Source organism: Chiloscyllium plagiosum, chromosome 26, assembly GCF_004010195.1.
Source record: "Chiloscyllium plagiosum isolate BGI_BamShark_2017 chromosome 26, ASM401019v2, whole genome shotgun sequence".
NCBI classification, from domain to species: Eukaryota; Metazoa; Chordata; class Chondrichthyes; order Orectolobiformes; family Hemiscylliidae; genus Chiloscyllium; species Chiloscyllium plagiosum.
In genome coordinates this window covers 25091916-25116188 of record NC_057735.1, presented here as the reverse complement: position 1 = coordinate 25116188, position 24273 = coordinate 25091916, and the positions used below count along the sequence as shown (strand labels likewise).

General features: G+C 39.0%; 1 protein-coding gene across 3 annotated transcripts in view; it reads right to left on the bottom strand.

Moving 5' to 3' along the window:
• Positions 1-24273, bottom strand: part of tbc1d22b (TBC1 domain family, member 22B) — a 308460-nt gene that overhangs the window by 87545 nt on the left and 196642 nt on the right. For all 3 annotated transcript variants that reach the window (XM_043716742.1, XM_043716741.1, XM_043716743.1), the window contains exons 9-10: positions 9463-9569; positions 1052-1127 (exon numbers count right to left, since the gene is read on the bottom strand). In XM_043716742.1, coding sequence (XP_043572677.1) covers positions 1052-1127; positions 9463-9569 — 183 coding nt within the window. The remainder of the gene's footprint in view (positions 1-1051; positions 1128-9462; positions 9570-24273) is intronic.

The window sequence follows — 24273 nt, the reverse complement described above, 5'->3', positions numbered from 1 at the left end:
TTGGTATGCTTTCCTTTATTGGTCAGAACATGGCGTATAGAAGTTAGGAGATCATGTTGTGGCTGTACAGGACATCGGTTAGGCCACTTTTAGAACACTGTGTGCAGTTCTGTTCTCCTGCCTATTGGAAGGATGTTGTGAAACTTGAAAGGGTTCAGAAAAGATTTACAAGGATGTTGCCAGGGTTGGAGGGCTTGACCTATAGGGAGAGGCTGAAAGACTGGGGCTGTTTTCCCTAGAGCATTGGAGGCCGAGAAGTGACCTTATAGAAGTTTATAAAATCATGAGGGGCATGAACAGGGTAAGGGTAAATAGACCAGGTCTTTTCCCTGGGGTGGGGGAGTCCAGAACTAGAAGGCATAGGTTTAAGGTGACAGGGGAAAATTTAAAAGGAACCTAAGGGGCAACTTTTTTATACAGAGGGTAGTACGTGCATGGAATGAACTGCCAGAGTAAGTCAAGGAGGCTGGTAGTATACAACATTTAAAAGGCAGCTGGATGGGCACATGATTAGTAAAGGTTTAGAGGGATATGGGCTAAGTGCTGGCAAATGAGGCTAGATTAGTTTCGGATATCTGTTTGGCATGGAGTTGGACTGAAAGATCTGTTTCTGTGTTGTACATCTTTGTCTCTACATGAGAATATTTCATGATTATACATAATATCTAAGTTATTCTGTTTAGAAATAATAATTGATCTCTTTCTACAACATTTTAGGTATCCTGAGCAGAAGAAATATATTTCAGCTTAAAAGTAGTAAATATTTAAAAAGCTGACTTTGTATGACAAATTACTGGAAAAATTCAATTTCTGTCTTTGAAAAGACCTGATGTGATCAGAAATTTCTCTTTCTTTACATTTTATTATCTAGATCAAGATGTCATGCCATTGAACTGCATAAAATAATTGAAAATGCTAAATTTGAAAACGGAGTCACTCATTTTAGCCAAATTAAATTTATTTTACACTCAACAATAATAACTTGGCAGAGGTGTAAACAATACTGCCACTCAGATTATCCATTATTGAAATAGATAACATCCAGAATTACCATCAATTCGGCTAATGAGTTCTTCAAGTGCTTTGACTTTCTTCTGAATCCCTGGTTGTGCAAAAGTGTAATTATCCTTTAGAGAAACAAGAAATAAAAATTGATTAAATAGTGCAATGGTATTAATCATTCTTAACTCAAAAAAAGTTGTAATACAGGGTGTATTTAGTCTCCCCCTTCTCATGTTTTCTACTTTTAACACTGATTTGTTTTAAATTTCCTCTCTCCTCATTTAACACATAATACCTTGTTTTAACATCCCTTATTTTCTGATTTGGTCATTGTGTCATCACGGAGGACCTTAGATTGTTCTGGTAAAATGTAAAGGAACAAATTAAATAAGTTTGTTTTTAAAAACTACCATCGCATTTTTTGTACCAATACAAACAATAAGTCATTCAAGTAAAGTGTCAGAGGTTTCACAGAAACATGGAAATCACTCCTTTGAGAATGCTCTGCCATTTAGTATGATCATGGCTGATCATCCAACTCAATAGCCTGTGCTTGGTTTCCCCAACATTTTTAGATCTCTTTAGTCCCAAGTACGATAACCAAATTACATCTTGAAATCATAGAAATATTGCTAAAATTGCAAGACTTTATAAAATGGTCGGCTCTTATAATGTTTCCTTTCAGTTATGGTGAAATGGAATATCCTGAATAGAGCGATGGTGAGATTTTACTAAACTGTGCCAGGAAGAGGAGCTTTTTTTTTGGTTACCATGGGGAAAGGAGACTAAAACTTATAAAGAATTAAGTGATACGTTTCATATTTTGAAAGAAGGAATAACTAATGTTTTGTGTTATCCACCAAACAAGGCAACAAAATGAAATAATTCCGTGACAATTTCAGAAATGCTAGGTGCCTTCTTGATATTTGCTGAGACAAACTGCTCAGAATTATTATCACAACCTCTGGAACAGGTGGGACTTGAACCAGGATTCCTGGCGCAGAGATAGGGATATGACCGTTGTGTCACAATAGTCCCTGCACATTCGCTTCATGGTAAACCAAGACTGCTTCAGAGAAACATGACAGTCGTGCTGTTCAGTGGAGTTGTACTTGAGAGCTGGATTTTTTGACCAATTAGGGATTGGGCTCTGGAGAGGGAGGGGGAGAACTTGGTATTTGTACTAAACTGTAGTTCAATGGAACTGTTGTAAATCATGGGAAGTCTTCAGCTGTGTAATTCAACTTCTAAATAGCTGTCTATTACACATGGTAGCATAGTATTTTTGATCTCTACAGGGCGGAAAATTAAGATAGCAGAAGGCAATCTCTGTTTACGACAAAAGCAAAGCTCCTGCTGGCTTTTAAAGTGAAATAACTGCGACATGCTGCAGGATTATAAACTATGATCACACACCAGTCAGAATTAGAGCTGTATGAGTAATGGAAGAGCGAGGTGGAGATATGGAATTGGGTCACTTCAAGCAAGTTACAGTTTTGGTTTTGTCATGACCAGGAGGGACTAAGATTAGAAACAAAGTACTCTTGGAATGGGATGTAGATACTAAAAATTCTAACACATTTCATGGAAAAAAATTTCAAAAAAAGGTAGCTTGTTGGAAGCTATGAGGCACGGTCCATATTTGAATAATTTAAAAAGTTGACAAGACTTCCGTGGAAGAATATATCATCGATTCTGAGAGTTAACGTAAATGACCAAAGAAATTTTATATTCTTTCTGGAAATTCCTGAGTTTGCGTCAATTATTGGATTGTGCATAAATCACACAGGTGAATAGGCATTTAGTTTTGATGTGTGTTCAACTCTGTGGTAATGACTCTCTTTTGGGGCAAATGACTGGTCTCAAAAGGTTTTGGGGGAAACAAACCATTTTCAGGACATATTGGAAATTCCGCAGTGACTCAGAGAATGAAAGATTCCATGATTACTGAAACTCAAAATCAGTTGGCCTAGTTTCAGGGGTGTTATACAGACACAGAATTGCTGAAACATTTTATGAAGAGGGTTACCATTAACAAATTTCTAAATCAAAGGAAAATACAAGATTGAGCTGATAGCTGACAATGAGTATAATGATTTGGAGGAGCCGGAGTTGGACTAGGGTGGACAAAGTTAAAAATGACACAACATTAGGTTACAGTCCAACAGGTTTATTTAGAAACTGTTGGACTTTAACCTGGTGTTGTGTGATTTTATTTTAAACTTAAATGAGTATAATGACCAGGAATATCTTAGTTGCTGATTCATTCAGTTGTGTCAGATAGTGGTTGTAACCTGTTATTTAGAAACACTTGTCAAAGCAGACAAAAAAAAGTGATAGAAAAAAAAAACCCTGCTTTTGATTCAGGGAATCATAAAACATTACCATCATTAAAGATACTCGTCCTCCCATTTGAAAATGCAGAACTGTGACATTTTATCAATATCAATGTCCTTTAGAGCAAAAATACTGTGATGGTTAATCAAGTCTTCAATGAAAAAAAACAAAGCTGTGTTTGGACATGAAGATGACAAAACATTTGTCTTTGGTAAAGTGATGAACTCACAATTCACAGGATCTAGACATTATGTATTCAAGGAGTCAAGAAGCATAGCCTCTACAGATAACAGTCTTGCTAACAATTAGAGTATTATCTAGCAGCTGCTGCAAAAGGATGATACAATTGTGGAGGATGATTATAAACTTCATTTTGGACAGATTGCATCACATTATAATTATTGCTATGATCCCAGTTGATGACATTTCTGGACAGGTCAGCCCCCAGATTGAAAAATGACTGGATAGATCAGACTTGTTTTGGGATTTTTTTTAGTTTAACAAGATCGTTTATTACTGAAACTGATGCTGCCGATTTGGTTTCAACAATAAAACAAATATTATTCATGCAAAAGATAAGATAAAATAGAATAAGCCAATCTCTTTACATATACAACTGTAAACTGGACCAATGGTATAAGTCTCACTTCTTCCAGTTATGCTGCTGGTGCTGCAAGAACTGGAACCTACTTCTCCCAGATAGTCTTTGAGCCACATGTTCATCTCCATACGTTCTAAAACTCTCTCATGGATGTGCACATCACTGGTTAAGTAGCATTTATTGACCATTCCTAATTGTACATAGGACAAGAAACAATTAACCACATCCATGTACATCTGGTACCATATATGAGCCGCACAGGTAAGGATGGCAGATTTTGTTCAAAAGGATATTAGGTGAATTTTTTAAATTTTTAATCACATAGTCACCATTAGGCCACTTTTTCAATTCTAAACTTATTTTTATTGAATTCAAATTTCACCATCTGCCATGGTGCGATTTGAATTTGTGTTTCCAGAAGATTAGCTTGGTGTTCTGGATTTCTCCATAGTGACATTTCCATCACACCACTGCCTTCCCTAATCTTATACGGTCTTTGCTAAATTGTTTGTGGTTCAGATAAAAATCCAAAATTATCCGAAGCTCATTTTTTAAACTTGGTATCTGGCTCTTGGTCCTGCTTATGCAGAACTTCTTTCCATGTCCTGACTATGTGATTGGTACCTACATGGACCAGGATGACTGGATTCTTCTCCACCCACTACAAGTTCCATTTAAGCCTAAAGCAAGGCAGGTAGGTTTTGGGGGGTACCAGCAGAAATGCAGAGCAGCATCGGGTTGTGAAATTTATGAGCGAAACAGCAGTAAGGTCTATATCTCTTTTAATAGATTAATCAGTCTGTAGGGGGATTGTATTAAAATGTAAAATTACTCTTTGAATTTTAGTTGAAAAAGTATTGTCTGAATTTTGGCCTTTTTTCAAACTTTGAAGTAGAGATAGCATAACATGGAAGGAACAGTGAAGGTCCTGCAGAACAGAACAGATGTAAAGAACTGTAAAGGGATGCTAAAACTATAGTAAAAACTCTGAGCAGAAATGACAGAATAAGATGATTTTCAATGAAAGTCAAGGACTACATAATTGAATTTTACAACTATGTAAAGAGTAGCATGGCAGTGAAGAATGCTCCTTAAACATGAATTTAGTTGTGAATGTTGCTGAAATTCAGCACTCAGCAAGCTTGTTAAAGGCTTATTTTGCATCAGACTTCACAGACGATTTAGAAAAAGTGTCAGAGATACATGAGAAATGAAAAAATGAGAGAAGTTTAGCAGATTTAGAACAGGTAAAACGGAGGTGTTAATGAGAAAGTAAGGATATTAATACATGCATAAATCTTCAAGACTTCTGACAGCTTCCATCACAGAGTATTAAATTGCTGATGACTTTCTAAGACTTCGTCAAATCAGGAATTACCTTCACTGAGCAGATGTGAGAGAGCCAGAAACACTGTGGTACAAGTAGTGCTTCATTAGTAGCTGACAGGTATTGATTTCATGAGTCATCTGATGCCTGGCATCTAAATTCCTATATGAGCACTCATCTTCAGAGGCAACTTTACAATCACAACTCTCATGCATAGTGGCATAAAGCATTGAGTGAACAGTGGTCCGTGCCCTGGCAGAGCAAAGATCTTTTATTCTCAAGGAGTATAGCAGCAAGGTTTCCTTCGAGCCAGCCATGAGTGCTGACCTCTGCAGGTTGAGGTTACCTTCATCAGTCCAGATAGTCTCTTGCTGCAATCCATGAGGAAAATAACTTATCTTCTCTCCTGGAGGGCTTCAGGGAGCCTCCAAAAGAACTGTTGCTAAAGCATGACACCTCTTTCTGCCTTGTTTCTGACATCTCCAGGGGAAGTTAGAACTGATAAACAGTGAGTGATGCTCCTGAGAGAACAAATTGCCTGACCATCTTTTAAATATGAAGCCAGAAGGTTCCAGCAGGTTTCAGATCATCCTGTCCATAAAATTTGGGGTCTATCCAATTATACGTAAGTTCAGAAGAACATAATTGTGTGAGGAAACTGAAGCATCCAAGTGGAAGTACCTCACCATTTAGGCTTGTGTCCACTTAGTCTCAAACAAAAGCAAAATTCTGTCCCACATAACGGATTTAAAAATAAGAACACGTGGAATTGAAAAATATCTATTGAAACGCGTATGGAGTTAGTTAGAAGATAGGAAACAGAGATAGGAATAATGGATTTGCATTCCAATTGACCAGAAGTGATGACTGGAATTGCCTAGGGATCAGTACAGAGTGCTCCAGTTTTTTGTAATATTTATGAATGATTTAGATGAAGGAAAAGTGAGATGTAACAATATCTAATGTGGACAGGAGTAAAAAGTTGAAAAAGAACAAAGGATAATGTGAATGAGCAAACCTCTGTCAGCTGGAACTCTATGTAAGGAAATATGAGTTTCTTTCCTCTGGACAAGAATCAAAATGGATCAGAATATTCTCTAAATACAAAGAAGCTAGAAAATGTGGAAGAGTACAATAAGTTAAGGATCCAACCACAAAATACAAGCAAAAATCAAATTTCAAATGAAACATGATCTCAACTAAAGGTAAGAATACAAAGGAGTGCAAGTTAAAGTCATGGTTAGACGTTGTTTGTGATGATGCTGCCAATAAGGTTATGTTGTCCTTGGTTTTGTTTTCAGATGGGTCATAAACACAGAGACTCTGGGAGGTCTAGTTTGTATGGGCTTTAGGGCCATAGCTAACAGACACTGCCTCTGAAAGAAAGGCTTTCAAATAAAAACACTTGTACAATGAAAAGGGTGTGAGTAGTTCTCCAAGCTCAGCCTTTCTCTGGTTTGGTTTGGTTTGGTTTGGTTTGGATTTTAGCAGTCTGGCTGTTCAAAGCAATCAATCAGTTTGAGTCTGCTGGTCAAAGAAACAGCTACACGGAGGAAGGTGTTTCATGCTGTATTTATGCCATCTCTCTCGTTGAAATCTTTTTTTTAAGAACCAGTCTTTGGTTTTTCCTTTTTTGCCAATGGGTGGTTATTGGGATTATTGCAAGTCACTGGAACAGCTTCATTCTATTGGGATAATCTGAAGGATAGGTTAAGTTATTCTCTATTCTGTTCACTTTTGTTTGCGTTTCATTCGCAAATCTTGCAAAAAAATTCTGTTTTGTTTTAAACTAAGTGGTTGGGCCAGCTGCGTCACTCCTCGAATATCCACTGTACACCTGTTTAAACAACTAGAAAAGTTAGGGTTCGGGCTACTTTATTGAAATGTTTTGAGGGGGTCAGGCCTAGTCTATAAGAAGTTCAAACAAATCCTTGTGTCACAGGAATGCCTTCAATTTACCAGAGTGATACTGGAACCAAAAAGGTTAAACTATGGAGGCATCTTAATTAGACTAGGCTTGTATTTGCTTCAGTATTAACCAGAGAGAATTTAACTAAAACTTTTGAGATGATTAAAGGTGGATAGTGAGAAATTCTTCTGGTGCTCGAATCCTGAAATTTGCTGGGGTAGAGCCTTCAAAACAGAACAAGAATATTCAAGGGTGATGTTAGAAAGCAATTAATCACACAAAGTGAAGATGGAAATCTGGATTTCTCTCCTCCCAAAAACTCTTGAATAGGTCAATTGAGAATGCCAAAATTGCAGTGCATAGATTTTAGTAGGGCATAGGTTTAAGGGTTACAGATCAAAAGTGGGTAGATGGAGTTAATATACATTCAGCTAGATCAGGTATAATCAAATATGATGTACATGAATGGTGGAAATCAGGCTGGATCATCTGAACGTATTGTGTTATTCCTACGATTTTTAATATATTTGTATATTTTGTCTTGGTTTTGAATTACTCTCATGGGCAAGTTCCTCCATACACATAATAAAGAAAAAATATTTCTCTTTATATAGCTTAGCAACAGTTCAACAAAATCCTTGTCACATTTTTGAGAAGCAGCAGAACACAAAGTAACAACTGTTTAAAGACTTTAGCTGCAAATCAAATTTACCAAACAGAAAATATATAATCAAGGAAAGAAACACCAGATAAATCTTTGATGCCAATGGATTGTGGTAATGCAAAACATTAAAAAAGCAGGCACTCTAAAGTTTTGAAAAGTGATTTTATAGCGATATTACAAAGGTTTGCAAGACACAGATCTAGTGATTGTTTTATTGCAAACTAAACAAGCAGAACTGAAGGGATGGTCTAAGGCTGACAAAAAGCTGTTTTGAACAAAACATAGTGATTACAGGTACTTCGAGACAAAATAAATGACAATTTCTGGCTGTTTGGTCTGTATTAGAATCACTCAAGGGATTTTTTTTAAGCTGTCTGATTCCTTCTCACTGTCACTAATGCATTCAGAATCAGTTGACTCTCTGGGAGTCCATTCAAAGCATTCATCCCCTTTGAATAAATTAGTTGTAACTGATCTGTACATTAATTTTCTCTCTTCTGAACTTGCTATTTCTTGCTGTTATTTTCTGGGCCATGACAAACATTTTCTCATGACTAAGCTTGTCAATGCCTATAAAGACCTTTATAACACACCTTTATAACAGCCTCTGTAAATTTTGTTTACCCTAATATTACCAAACGGCATTTCTGTCATTTCTATTTGGATTTCAGGTATCTCATGCTTGGTAACAAGCAGGTACCAGCATTGATACAATGGTCCCTGTAAATATTGTGATAAAACAACTTGCAGTTGCAGGCATACATAAATAATGTCCAATTCAATTCATTGTTGCCAATTTTGGACTACATTGCATCTACTTTCCATTTAAACTAAATACATGTGATGAACAATGGCCTCAGTATTAATCACTGCCCACCCTAATAATCATTCTCTTGCACTGTCTAACAAGATAAAACCGATTGCCAATGCACTTCAATAATGACCTATTCTGTACTGTCCTGTGTGGTTACCAACTAAAATCCTTTTTGTGTCAAACATTTCTTCCTTCCTTATTATAAACAATGCGCCCATTTTCTGGAAAATCCACCCTAAGTGCTAAGCAGCTACTGCTTTTGTGAACACCCAAATAAATTATTTCGCATCTTTGAAAATGTTTTAAGTGACTCCTGTCACTTCCATATAAACCTTTCAATTGTTCTATACCTTTCCATGACACACTGAGGAACTTGACAAACTACAATTAAGTGGTTGTGACATGGGAGAAATAAAAGCCTGGCAGAAAAGTTAAGTCAAACGGTTTTCTGCATCTGAGTCAACCAATTTAAAACTGAAAATGGCAATAGGATTTGCATGTCCCAAAAACTGTAGAAGGATGAGATCATATTATCGAAACATTCCATCAATTTCTAGCCAATTATTGCTTCTGCTGGGTATCAGATAGTCTAAGATCAGGCTTGAATGCAACACTTCTATTTGCCAAACAGCCTTATGCACTAAATATCTCACTTCAAAGGTAAAGGCACGTCATGACAAGGTACTGAACTGGTATTAATACCAGTGGATGTTTACCTTAGCAAATGTCAATGAGAGTGTGCAGGAGAAAAAAATGGACAACAAAAATTAGTCAGAAACAGTCAGTTTCTCAGTTTAATAAATTTTACCTGTATGCCATCCAATAGTTTGCTCATACACCAGAAACTATCAGCTTCTATATTCCGCTGTACTGTCTCCGACAGGTTTGTTACATCAAAATTTTCCACATCTTCCTCTGCAATGATAAAACAAAAAAGTAAATTAGTTTCCTCCTGCTCAATTTATATTTAGCTTTTCATAAACATACTTCTATTAGCACAAAGTACTGTAAAGCAATTAATAGGTTCACATCACTTAGCACTCTAAACATTAAGTACATGTGCAGTTAAGCAGCAATTTTATTAAAATGCATGTCACTAAAAGCAAAACATCCAAACAGCTTCAAATTAATCAGGACTGCTTTTTAAATAGAAATGAAATAGAAAAGGCAGTGGGTGATGCGTACCCCAAACCCTCCATTTGTGAAGTGCAATATTTAAATGACACGCAATAAATTTTGGTTTATTGAAATATTCAACCTGGGGCATAATGAAGAAACATATACACACAAGAATACAAGAGGGTACAGAAAACAGACAGATAAAGCTATAATTATATACTACTTAATATCAAGAAGATATTAGTACTAATTCATGTGGAGTCCAATAAAATTCACATCCAGTGGAGGTCCTTTCAATTGACTGCACACAACAGTCCATTTCACAGGTGCTCAGATATAGTCAACTTGCAATTGAAGATGCTGTAGTTGTCATCTGAGAAATAGTTCACTTTACATGTGAAATACAAATTTAATTCGGGAAAATTAGACTCCTGGGAGGAGAAGTCAACATCACAGGCAGGCTAAGCTAAGCCTGCAGCTGTGATTTTTTTATGTTGACTGCTCTAGTGTTTAAAGCAAAATAAAGGGAAGAGGTCAAAAATATAGAAACTAAGAGCAGGAGGTAGGCCATTCGACTCTTCGAGCCTGCTCCACCAGTCAATATGAACACAGTTGACCCTCCAGTTTAATGCTACCATCCTATTTTATCCCTATGCTCCTTGATGTCTTTAATAGCTACATATTTCTCTTTTCTTGAATATATTCAGTAAATATAACCTATACACCCTTGGCCTATACAGCCTTCTGTGGTAGAGAATGCTACCTGTTCATTTGAGTGAAGAAATGTTTCCCCATCTCAGTTCTGAATGGTTTATCCCAGATCCTTATAATATGTTCCCTGGTTCTCAACACCCCAAATGGGGAAGTATCCTCCCTGCTTCCACTCTGTCCAATCCCATTAGAACCTTATATATTTCAAACCAATCCACTCTTATTCTTCTAAACCCTAGTGAATACAGGCCCAGTCAAACCAACCTCTCCTCACAGGACAGTCTTGCCATTCCCAGTAGACAATTAAAGGCAATTCAAACAAAGAAGATAGCACACATTTTGATCATGTAAACTTTCCTCAGCTTTCCTCAGCCATCAATGCCTGGTGCCTGGATTCCAGTCTGTGGCAGTCAACATCTCCAGCACATAAAATTTCATAGCTACAAGTCATCAACAAGTTGGTCAGGTTTGATCGTGAAAATTAGTTTGGTCTTTTGACAGTGATATCAACAGCAGTAATTCTAATGAAAGGTCACTGAGCTGAAACGTCAACACTGTTTCTCTCTCAAAATGCTGCCAGACATACCTGAATATTTCCATGAATACTGGTTGTTATATTAAGTAGAAATACTGTTTCCATCACTGCCTTATTCTTTCTCACCATCATGTCCCACCCCAGCATTTGTAAAACCATGCAGTGTGAACATAACCATCATTTCCTCTGCTACTGAACCCCTGGTATACTTGAAATAGTTCAGTGTCTCTGCTTTTGATGAGTTTTAAAATTTATTCCAGTTCTTTAATTCTTATTGTAAGCACTCATAGCTCTCTCAATATAAAGATTTTGTTCAAGAGGAAACTCCACACATTTTGATTAGTGATGGCAGAGGCATTGTGTAAGCAGATAAAATGAAATATCCAGATCATGTCTCTACCAAAATAATTACGGAATGATTTGGAATTTAAGCTGATTTCATGCTGAGCCAATAAATGGACTATCTCTCAGCAACAGTTGGGCTATCTTTCCTTCTAGTCAGGAAAATCGGTTACCGGTTCAGCACTGCAGGAAAATAATGATATCAGAATGGTGCAGAAATAAACTACAAGAAAGACAGCTGTCTACAAATGCCATTGCACATAACTTGAACAACTTTTTCAAATCAAAATCAACAACAGCAAACGGCAATGAGTTCACACCTTTTACTGAAAGAGGTGAGCAATGTTTACTTCACCTTTTTGAGTTAATCTTGAACAAAATACAGATCAGAGGAAGAGAAACTTGTGCATTTCCTACAACCTGTTCTCTTGCATTTGCAAACAAAAACCGCTAGTTTATTGTATTCCAAATGGAAAGCAGGCCTACATTACTATTGTAGAAGACTGGGTAAAGAGTATCCCTGTTGCTTTTCTTATTTTAGTTAATATTCATTTCCTTCTTTTGCTATAAAGCCTCATGGAAGTTTATTGCAACAGAATGAATGAAACCCAGGAAGGAAAAGAAATGTCAAGAATCTCACATTCCCTCCTATTTCTATGTGCAGTAAAAGAAAATATACTTTATATACTGCACCTTTAACATTCTCAGAACCTGAAAGCATTTCACAACTAATAAATTACTTTGAAAGTGTCATCATTGCCATATTATATGCAAGCACTATTGCTAACTTGCTAACACCAAGGTTCCAAAATAAAACAGAAACAATAGAAAAAAAAGAGCCTGCACTAATACAATGGCTTTTGTGACTTTAGATTGTCCTGAAGTGCTTTACAGACAGAGTACTTCTGCACAGTTATAATAAAATAGAATAAAGAATGCCTGAGATCTGAAGCAAACAAAAAACCATGTGTTTGAGAAACTCAGCAGATCTGGAGCAGCTGTGGAGAGAAAAAATAAAGTTTAAATTTCAAGTCCTGAGTTAGTTGTTTGGAATGTGGAGCTATCAAACCGCGCAGCACAGTGGCTCAATAGTTAGCACAGCTGCATCAGAGTGCCAGGGACCCAGGTTTGATTGACGCTCGGGCGACTGTATGTGTGGAATTTGCTTATTCTCGTCTGGGTTCTCTGATTTCCGCCCACACTTCAAAGGTGAGCATGTTAGGTGGATTGGCCATGCTAAATTGCTCATAGTGTCCAAGAATGTGGAGGTTAGGTAGATTAGCCATAGGAAATACAGGGTTACAGGGATGGGGTGGATGGGGTGGAGGTGGGGGGGGCTGGGTGTGATGCTCTTTGGAGGGTTGATTTGGAATTGATGGGCTAAATGGCCTGTTTCTGCATCGTATGAATACTATAATTCAAATGGCCTTGTTTGAGGCAGAAGTATTGGTATGAAATGGAGTGAGACAGCCAAACGAAATCAATATTTCTACCTCTCTTCATGACATAGTAAAATGAAAAATTCCAAAGACCATCAAAATTGACCCCAATGGTTCCTAACCAGATTTCTGAATAACCAATCCCATAATCTGCAAATAATCAATTCCAGATAACAGTTTATATTTTAAACAAAAGGCTTAGCAATTTATGAACAATACCAATAACTTTAGCAGAATAAAATTAAACAAAGTAATCTAATTTGTTTATGTTTTAAATGCCAAACCTTTGTTTTCAGCCTCATTCAAATAAAAAACAAACACAAACACAGAGTTAAGGGATAAATAAATGCAAATAACAAAACCAGTCAGATTATTTAAGTGGTTTTCACAACATGTTGCTCCACAAGCATAGAGGCTGGATTTTCTGAAGATGACCATCAGGGTCACCTTTTCAGTTCCCTCAGGCAAAAGCTATAATACTTACAACTTAGCTTTCTATTTGCTGAGCTACCAAGAGCTATTTATGGGAGGTTAGGCAGTGAGCTTTAAAATCTTTGTGCGGTAGCATGAACAGATTCTTTTTTTAAAAAACAGAAAACACACTCCAAACCCAATTCAAACTCTGACCAGTCCCTGACAGATTGACTGCCTTTAACATAAGATCTTAGTTACTATTCAAATTCTGCCATCTGCATGAGCATAAGGTCTTTCCCAAACTTGCTGGAACCAAGTGACCTCATTAATAGTCAACTTCCTATTTATTTAAACATCATGTTCCTGATGAGTGATGACGCATCTGTGGAACCTTCTAATCAGGAACCAACTGTATAATTAATTCCAGGCCTGGCCTCAAAAATAAACAACGGCTTGTTTTGGTTGATTTCACGCTGTTACCCAGAGCCCAAAGGGCATCTTAAGCTCACGGTTTCCAATTCACAGCTCTAAACCAAAATTGATAGAAGGCCCAGTGGAGGAGGCCCAGGACCTGCGTGTCCTCGGCAGAGAGGGAGGGGGAGTTGAAATGCTCAGCCACGGGGCGGTGGGGTTCCCCAGAGATGTTCTCTGAATTGCTCTGCGAAAAGGCGTCCAGTCTCCCCATTGTAGAGGAGATTGCATCAAGAGCAATGGATACAGTAAATGACATACGTGGAAATATAGATGAAACTCTGATGGATGTGGAAGGCTCCTTTGGGGCCTTGGATGGAGGTGAGGGGGGAGGTGTGGGCACATGTTTTTCAATTTCTGTGGTGGCAGGGGAAGTTGCCGATAGGAGAGGATGGGCTGTTAGGGGGTGTGGACCTGACCAGGTAGTCGCAGAAGGAACGGTCTTTATGGAAAGCAAACAGGGATGAGGAGGGAAATATATCTCTGGTAGTGCTGTCAGATTGTAAATGGTGGAAATGTCGGCAGATGATGCGATTCATACAGAGGTTGGTGGAGTGGAAGGTGTTCTGACCTCCCTGTGGTTGGAGGGGTGGGGTTCGAGGGCAGAGGTGCGGGACGCGGATGAGATGCGTTGGAGGGCATCTTCAACCACGTGGGAGTGGAAATTGTGGTTTTTAAAGGAGGAGGCCATCTGGTGTGTTCTGTGGTGGAACTGGTCCTTCTGGGAGCAGATGTGGCAGAGGCAGAGGAATTGGGAATAGGGGACGGCATTTTTGCAGGAGGCAGGGTGGGAGGAGGTGTAATCCAGATAGCTGTGAGAGTCGGTGGGTTTGTAGAAAATGCCAGTGTTGAGTCAGTCACTGTTAGTAGAGATGGAGAGGTCCAGGAAGTGGAAAGAGGTGTCACTGTTGGTCCAGGTGAATTTAAGGTCAGGGTGGAATGTGTTGGTGGAGTTGATGAACTGTTCACCCTCCTCGTCGGAGTATGAGGTGGTGCCAATGCAGTCATCAATGTAGCGGAGGAAGAGGTGGAGAGTGGTACCAGTGTAACTCCAGAAGATAGACTGTTCCATGTAGCCGATAAAGAGGCAGGCATAGTTGGGCCCAAGGCTTTCGTCTGGAGGAAGTGGGAGGATTCGAAGGGTAAATTGTTGAGGGTGAGGACCGGTTCAGCCAAACGAATAAGAGTGTCAATGGAAGGGTATTGGTGGGGACGTCCGGAGAGGAAGAAATGGAAGGCTTGGAGGCCCTGGCAGATGGAGGTGTAGAGGGACTGGATGTCCATGTTGAAAATGAGCTGTTGGGGACCAGGAAAACTGAAGTCTTGGAGGAGGTAGAGGGCGTTAGTGGTGTTCCAAACGTATGTGGGATGTTCCTGACCGGGAGGATAGGACATTATCGAGGTAGGTGGAGATGAATTTGGTGGGGCAGAAGCAGGGTAGTCAGGCTTGTGGATCTTGGGTAGGAGGTAGAATCGGGTGGTGCGGGGTTCCCAAACTATGAGGTTGGAAACTGTGGATGGATGTACCACTGAAGTGATGAGGTTGTGTATGGTCTGGGAGATGATGGTTTGGTGATGGGGGGGTGGGGTCATGGTCGAGGGGGCGGCAGGAGGACGTGTCTTCAAGTTGGCCCTGGCTTCAGCAGTGTAGAGGGCAGTGCGCCAAACTACCACTGCGCCCCCTTTGTCCGCTGGTTTGATGGTGAGATTGAGGTTGGAGCAGAGGGAGTGGAGGGCTGTGCGTTGTGAGGGTGAGAGATTGGGGTAGAGGAGGGTGGACAGGTTGAGGCAGTTAACGTCTCGGTGGCAGTTGGAAATAAAGAGATCGAGGGTGGGTAACAGACCGGCATGGAATGTCCAGGTGGATGGGGTATGTTGGAGGCTGGTGAAGGGGTCCTCGGAAGGTGGATTGAAAAAGTAAGCCCGGAGGCGGTGGAAGAAGTTTCCAACTTCACAGCGCATATTGAATTTGTTGATGCATGGATGGAGAGGATGAAGGCAAGCCCTTTGCTGAGGACTGATCGTTCATCCCCAATGAGGGGGAGGTCTGGAGGACACGAGATACATTTGGCAACTAGGGTTAAGGGGAATCCAAAGGTTTTTCACAAATACATTAAGGACAAAAGGGTAACTAGGGAGCAAATAGGGCTCCTCATAGCTCAGCAAGGCAGCCTTTGTATGGAGCCACAGGAGATGAGGGAGATACTAAACAAGTATTTTGCATCAGTGTTAACTGTGGAGAAGGTCATGGAAAATATAGAATGTAGGGAAATAGATGGTAATATCTTGAAAAATGCCCATATTTCAGAGGAGGAAGTGCTGGATGTCTTGAAATGCATAAAGGTAGATAAATCCCCAGGACCTGATCTGGTGTACCCTAGAACTTTGTGGGAAACGAGGGAAGCAATTGCTGGGTCCCTTGCTGAGATACTAGTACCATTGATAGTCACAGGTGAGGTGCCAGAAGACTGAAGGTTGACTAACATGATACCATTATTTAAGAAAGATGGTAAGGCAAAGACAGGGAACTATAGACCAGTGAGCCTGACGTCGGTGGTGGGTAAGTTGTTGGAAGGAATCCTGAGGGACAGGATTTACACTTATTTGGAAAGGCAAGGCCTGGTTAGGGATAGTCAACATGGCTTTGTGCATGTAAAATCATGTCTTACAAACTTGACTGAGTTTTTTGAAAAAGTAACAAAGAAGATTGATGAGGGCAGAGTGGTGGACATGATCTATATGGACTTCAGGAAGGTGTTTGACAAAGTTTCCCATGGCACAATGGTTAGTAAGGTTAGATCTCATGGAATAATAGGGAGAACTAGCCATTTGGATACAGAAATGGCTCCAAGGTTGAAGACAGAGGGTGGTGATGGAGGGTTGTTTTTCAGGCTGGAGGCCTGTGACCAGTGGAATGCCACAAGGATTGGTGCTGGATCCACTACTTTTCATCATTCATATACATGATTTAGATATGTACATAGGAGTTATAGTTAGTAAGCTTGCAGAAGACACCAAAATTGGAGGTGTAGTGGACAGCGAAGAAGGTACCTCAGATTACAACAGGATCTTGATCAGATGGGCCAATGGGCTGAGAAGTGGCAGAGGGAGTTTAGTTCAGATAAATGCGAGATGCTGCATTTTGGGAAAACAAATCTTTGCAGGATTTATACACTTAATGGTAAGGTTCAAGCGAGTGAACAAACAGACCTTGGAGCCAAGTTGCAGGTAGATAGGATAGTGAAGGTGATGTTTGGTGTGTGTTTCTTTATTGGTCAGAGTATTGAGTACAGGAGTTGGGAAGTCATTTTGTGGTTGTACAGGACTTTGGTTCGACCACTGTTGGAATATTGCGTGCAAATCTGCTCTCTTTCAGTCGGAAGGATGTTGTGAAACTTGAAAGGGCTCAGAAAAGATTTACAAGGGTGTGGCCAGGGTTGGAGGATTTGAGCTAATAGGGAGAGGTTGAATAGGCTGGAGCTGTTTTCCCTGCAGTGTCAAAAGCTGAGGGGTAACCTCAGAGGTTTATAAAATCATGAGGGACATGGATAGGATAAATAGATAATGTCTTTTCCCTGTGGTGGGGGAGTCCAGAATTAGAGGACATAGGTTTAGGGTGAGAAGGGAAAGATATAAAAGGGTCCTAAAAGGCAACAGTTTTCACACAGAGGGTGGTGCGTGTATGAAATGAGCTGCCAGAAGTAGTGGTGGAGGCTGGTACAATTGCAACATTTAAAAGGCATCTGGATGGGTATATGGATAGGAAAGGTTTAGATATGGGCCAAGTGCTGGCAAAAGGGACTAGATTGGGTTGGGAATATCTGGTTTGCATGGACAATTTGGACCGAAGGGTCTGTTTCCGTGCAGTACATCTCTATGACTCTAAGTAAATAAACACATTGAATATACCATCTGCTTTCAACTACTATTTATTTGCTAACTTCAGTTCAAAAATGTCAGAAATTTGGAAAATGCTAACTTATCACTGGTCCACTAATTGAAATGACAAAAAAAAAACATTTCTAAAAGGTACATGGTGCATTTCATATTATAGTTAAATTCATATGGCTCAGGAATTGTACTACAAATTGACTGTCACCGGAGGCAAAGCCTTCTTCCTTGGGAGCATGAATCCTAATGTTAAAGCCTTAAAAAGTTTACTGATTCAAATGCACAAAGAATACAACTACCTTCACAAATAATTAACTATGTCAGGTAAGCTATAATTTTCTTCAAAAATATTTTCCAGACCACAGGTGCCTTACTCAAGAGAAGAACAGAAGTACTATAGTAAAAATGATAATTTACTCAGTTGTTTGTGAAATTTGGATATTTGTATATTGCTTTGGAATCAAAACAAAAGTACTGCAAATAGTGGAAATCTGAAAGAAAAACAGGAAGTGCTGGAATGACTTAGCAGGTCTGGGAGCACCGGAGGAAAGTAACAGATATTATGGCTCAGGTTAATAAACTTTTTTTGATGGTGTCAACAGAAAAGTACTCTGTATTTCATTAATGCAAAATTTATCCCGAGCTAAATATCATATTCCCATATTTATGTCTCAATAATTTATGTCACTACTTGTATTCTTTTAAAAATGTGAAAGAACCTTAGTGGTTTTTACTTCCTGCTTTCTGTCTATGAGAATGCTTCAATGTAATTGGCTGCTTATCTTACTTTGTGTCCACACTGCTGCTGTGCTCCTAGAGACCCTCTTCATCCGCTGTCAAATTCCAACTAGTGTTGAGAAAAATAAAGTTTGTGCTACAGTGACCATTAGACTTTTACTGTTAACATTGAAGAAAGATGTGTATTGGAATAGCTGCATCATTTCTGACTACAAAAAAAAACAGACCACAGCATTTATACTGTTCCCTGATGCTTCTAGTAAGATACCATATCATATTGTGGTTCTGTTCACCGAGCTGGGAATTTCTGGTGCAGACGTTTCGTCCCCTGCCTAGGTGACATCCTCAGTGCTTGGGAACCTCCTGTGAAGCACTTCTGTGATCTTTCCTCCGGCATTTGTAGTAGTTTGAATCTGCCGCTTCCGTTTGTCAGTTCCAGCTGTCCGCTGCAGTGGTCGGTATATAGGGTCCAGGTCAATGTGCTTATTGATTGAATCTGTGGATGAGTGCCAAGCCTCTAGGAATTCCCTGGCTGTTCTCTGTTTGGCTTGGCCTCTAATAGTAGTGTTGTCCCAGTCAAACTCATGTTGCTTGTCCTGTGTGTGTGTGGATACTAAGGATAGCTGGTCGTGTCGTTTTGTGGTTAGTTGGTGTTCATGGATGCGGATCGTTAGCTGTCTTCCTGTTTGTTCTATGTAGTGTTTTGTGCAGTCCTTGCATGGGATTTTGTACACTACATTGGTTTTGCTCATGCTGGGTATCGGGTCCTTTGTCCTGCTGAGTTGTTGTCTGAGAGTGGCTGTTGGTTTGTGTGCTGTTATGAGTCCTAGTGGTCGCGTAGTCTTTGCACAAACTTTGAATACCATATCATAATTAATTCATATTGTGATTCCCTTTAATAGATTAATACTGCATTCATTGTCTAAATGCAAAATATGTATCATTTCTCATTTCAAGAGTCCAGGGTTGATAATACACAATCTCTGGTCTAATAGGGCAGAAAGTCAAAACAAATCTCCCTTTATAATATGCCTCCATCCCACTTTGAACATAAACCTTCTTTTACATTATCAATATCAATCATCTTGTGGTTTACTTGAATTAGACTGCCAATAAGTGTCGTTTTCATGGCAAATGTCAGGATGAGAGTCAATGCTCAATGGAAAATGAATTGAGGTGGCCAAAATGTTTTCACAAAGTACCTACAGCAGCACAGGATTGTTTAACTGGTTTGTAATCCTGATGAAAAATCAATGCTAATCTACTAGCACCATCCACTTATTGTTGCAAGTTAATTTAAAAACAACTAACGGGATAAAACTGGTCTTCGACAACATCACCAAAACAGACAATAGCGAATCAACATTCTGCATTAGAATGCTGAGAATACTCCTTTGCATTGACTGCAAAGAAAGTTGAGCACTGTCAAAGCAGACTGCTAATTTGCTATTTTATGTTTTGAGTTTTCATCAAAATACAATTTAACACTTAAGGCTCACTTCTAATGCATTTGAAAACAAACAGATAAATTAGCATTGAAAGAGTGCCTTTAACATCATCAAAATATCCGAATGTGCTTTCCAGTCCCTGAGGTACTTCTGAAGCACAACTGCTGGTATGATATGCATGCCCTGTGTGAAGGCAGGTTCATGACTCATTGATTTCGGAGGATTATCCTCAGACATTGTCATGGCTGTCATTTTGTGGCAGCTGTCATTTGCCATTGCCTTCTCCTCACAGGTTAAAGAGGTAGACCCCACTGCTACATTAGCCAAACCAGAATCAAACATACATACTAACATCCAATTTTGGAGCAGTAGTAACTATTTCGCCCTTCGAGGGTGCTTCCTCCTTTTGATAAAATCAAGGCTGATCTGATCCTGTCTTCAACTCCACTTTCCTATCTGCCTCTTATACTATTTGGCTTCCCTTTTAATTAAGAATTTATCTAACTCAACCTTAAAAAATACTCAATGCCCCTGCCTCCACTGCTCACTTGGAAACTGAATTCCAGAAACAATCTTCAGAGAAAAAAATTCTCATCTGTCTAAATGAGAGATCCCTGATTACTAAACCTGTGTCCCTAAGTTTTGGTCTCTCCCAGAAGGGGAAACATCCTCTCATTAGCTCCCATGTCAATTACTCTTAGGACATTATGCATTTCAGTAAGATCCTCTTAATCATTTGGCTGTACAAAACTTGAGCACTGCTGAGAAAAGGCACATTTTGTCAAAGCTTTTCAGTTTGCAATCATCAGGACATTTCGCAAGAACAGAAGTTCAATGGGAAAGTCAAAATTCATACGACCAATTGCAAACTTATATTCACAGGTTAGTACATACATTGGATTTCTACAGGTCCACAGGCTACAACATTGACTTTACCAGAAACAGAACTTGATAAATTTGTTCACCATACCAACTCAATGCGGAAACAGGTTGCAATTAAACCATCCTGCTGTATAAGTGCTACCTTGATCAGATAATTTCTCATTGTATATCATGCAAACTCATGCAAGGCCCTAAGTCCTGAAAAGTGCCCAGTCTACCTCAGGTTACCCTTGAAGGACAAGTCATCTCAAAAGTTTTAGCAACAGGTGAAGTTGGCTGTTTCATGCTGCTAGTATGTCATGGCAACATCAGTGGTGCTTGCTGCTAACAGGATGTTGCCATTAAACTAAATGTCCAAAGACTGGCAGATAATATCAAACAACATATCACCTTTGAAGTGCACAATAAGCAAAGTACTGACAGTATCCAATTAGCTCACGTTTGCAAATCTCACAACAATATGTCTCACATTACATGTGGTTCTGCACTGGACAAACATTAGCAGATAATCCTGAGTGTGCAAAAAATTATGCTCACAACCAATTTAGGATTATCAGTCAGGACCACAGTTTGGTGCACTTGCCTTACTGGATTTACATGTATTGATACTGTGCTTTACAGGCAGAAAGAATATGTACACACAATGTGTGTTGGTTTCAATTGAACAAAATAGGTGAAAGCCATTCACTGTTTCATTGCTCAGGGCAATCTCATAACCAAAGCCAACTGGTCTAGTTTAAAATTTAACAAACCCTGACCATTAAGAGCTAATCAGCATTAATAAGTACTTTCTTCATTAGAACACTTCTACCAGAGTCCACATGTCAGTTTCCTGTCATGCAATATAAATGTTTTGTTTTCCAGTTGAATTTGTATTCTTCGAGGAGAAAGTGAGGTCTGCAGATGCTGGAGATCAAAGTTGAAACTTTATTGCTGGAACAGCACAGCAGGTCAGGCAGCATCCAGGGAACAGGAGATTCGACGTTTCGGGCACAGGCCCTTCTTCAGGAATGTGTCCTTATAAAAGATTCCTGAAGAAGGGCCTGTGCCCGAAACGTCGAATCTCCTGTTCCCTGGATGCTGCCTGACCTGCTGTGCTGTTCCAGCAATAAAGTTTCGAATTTGTATTCTTCCAAATCCTAGAGAGAGAGAGGGGTGATTGCATGGTGGTGGTGGTGGTGGTGGGAGGGTGTGGGTTCAGTTTGTAGTACTGAGCCTAACCCTATCACTGAAATTGTAGCATTCATTCTTCATGACAAGTTAAATACTCTTAGGTACTTAGGTAAGCTGCAAAAAACTTCACTGGAAGTGTGTCACACTGTGTTCAAACAGGTTGATTTAAAATATTTACATTTTTTAGCTCAGGTTTTATTTCAATTAACACTCAGCTGCCTTCTGGCTGGCTCTCTTTTATATGCAATTGAATATAATTAGTTAGTTTATAACACCTGATTAGAGGGCTTTTGGAGTGCAATGGTTGTGTCACTACCCCTGAACTGAGCAACCTAGGTTCAAGTCCCACCTGATCCTGGGGTGTGTGTAATAACATCTCTGAATAGGCTGATTAAAAAAAAAGGTTAATTTTTTTTGTGTAACATAGCTGATTGCTTAGTTATCTTTAATTCCTGGGTATTTAGCAATAAACTAACAGAATTAAATCCCAAAAAAACACACTTTATATAAAATAAAACCAGTTCCATAACGTAAGGTATAAATTCTATATTCCACTCCATCTTGAAAAAAATTTAAGATTACAACATGAATATTTATTTGTTCTCACAATTCATCATAATATAAGACAATCCTTATTTGAGAACATCATCAACTTTTTCAACAAGCATTTCTTTGTCAAAAAAATCCAACAGCTAATGGCTTGAACTGACTGAACTTATTTCTGAAATTTCCTTTCTCATATTTCTTTTATACTCATTAAATCAATGCTTGTTCACTTGTGTGCAGCCCTTTGAGTGGACACATGACCATTTGTGCTGGGCCACACACATTTTTCCTGGATTTAGAGAGTAGATGCTTTACAGTACTAGATAAACACTATTGCTTACACCTGGGGAGCTGTGTCTGCAGCTAAATCATTTTTAACTACTTTATTATTTAATTTTGATTCTCGTGCAAACAGACAATATTTATTATTTCTTTGCACTAAAATTATCATGAATCCTGCTGTACTTGAAAAACCAGCAGGAAGCCTAACACATGAGATATCAACAAAAGTGATTAATTTCACTCATTCTGAGTCAAACAGGGCCCAGAACCCATGCCAAATCACACTAGTTCATGCTCAATGATGCCCGCTGCAGTTTTGAGTGTTTTAGAGCACTATCAAACATATTTTCCCCAGTAGGTGAGAGCTAAAATTAATTATTAAGCTGTTTTAGCAGATGAAGAAATCAGCGTTTAAGTAAACTTGTTTTCAAATTCAGTGAAGAGAAGTCAGTGAGTTAGCCTATGTATCGAGTGGGGTGAGAAAGTAACAGAGAAATACATCCAGTGCATGTGTAGAAAATCACTGAAAGGAAATGCTTGCAACCTCATCGGTTCAATCAGAAATATTGAAGTAAAGATAGGAAAGACACTTTGTTGGAGTCAAGGGTTTGTAAAATATATTACTGGGTAAAGAACATTGAACTATTTTGTTGATGATGTCAAGACCTTACCTGTATATAATCATATATATTTTAATTGTGTATAACCATGTTCTTTGCAATAATTTTTTTTTATTAAAAGTACATTAACAGCCTCACATGATAATGTTCATAACTGACCATTATATCAAATTGCAAAAATAAAATTTTGTCAATCAAGCTTGATTTCACTTTGGAATCCAACTTGTCCAGTATTACCATCTCATAACAGATAATTGTAGTGACTGGAACCAGGTGAGCCTCATTGACCAGGTTCTTGATTGGCGTAGCAGGTCAGGCAGTATCCAAGGAACACGAGAATCCTGAGGAAGGGCTTATGCCCAAAACTTCGATTCTCCTGTTCCTTGGATGCTGCCTGACCTGCTGCGCTTGTCCAGCAACACATTTTCAGCTCTGATCTCCAGCATCTGCAGTCCTCACTTTCTCCTCCAGGTTCTTGATTGGTCCAGGTTAACAACCTCAAATAGGAAAGTCTTTGCTGACCAATATAACCAGAAGATTAGAACGTCCTCATTTGAGTACTGACTCTGAGCTGGCTGGCCACAGCCTGTGTACCGTGCACTATTAAATAAAGAGTGACTTGGTGAGGGGAACCAGCATCTGTGCTGTTATTTTACTATACAAACACAAACTTTTCTTTCTCTTAATCAAATGTAAGACATCATAGGGGTTTAAAATAGCAGTTTCAAAAGATTTTATTCCTGCATCAAATCATGATCTCAGGACACTTGTACAATCCTTTCCAAAAGTTATTTCATCCTTTCAGGGCACAAAAGATATTTATGTCCTGAAAAACAAACATTGTTGTAGAGTGGCAGCACAACTTAAAAGTATCTGCAGCACACTGTCAACAATGTTTGTTTTTCAGGTTTAGAAGAAAATTTTTCAAAATCACATTTTGTAGCCGCTTCTGGATATAGCTCAAAACAATGCTGTCTTTCCTCAAAGAGCTTACCAACACAAAGATAA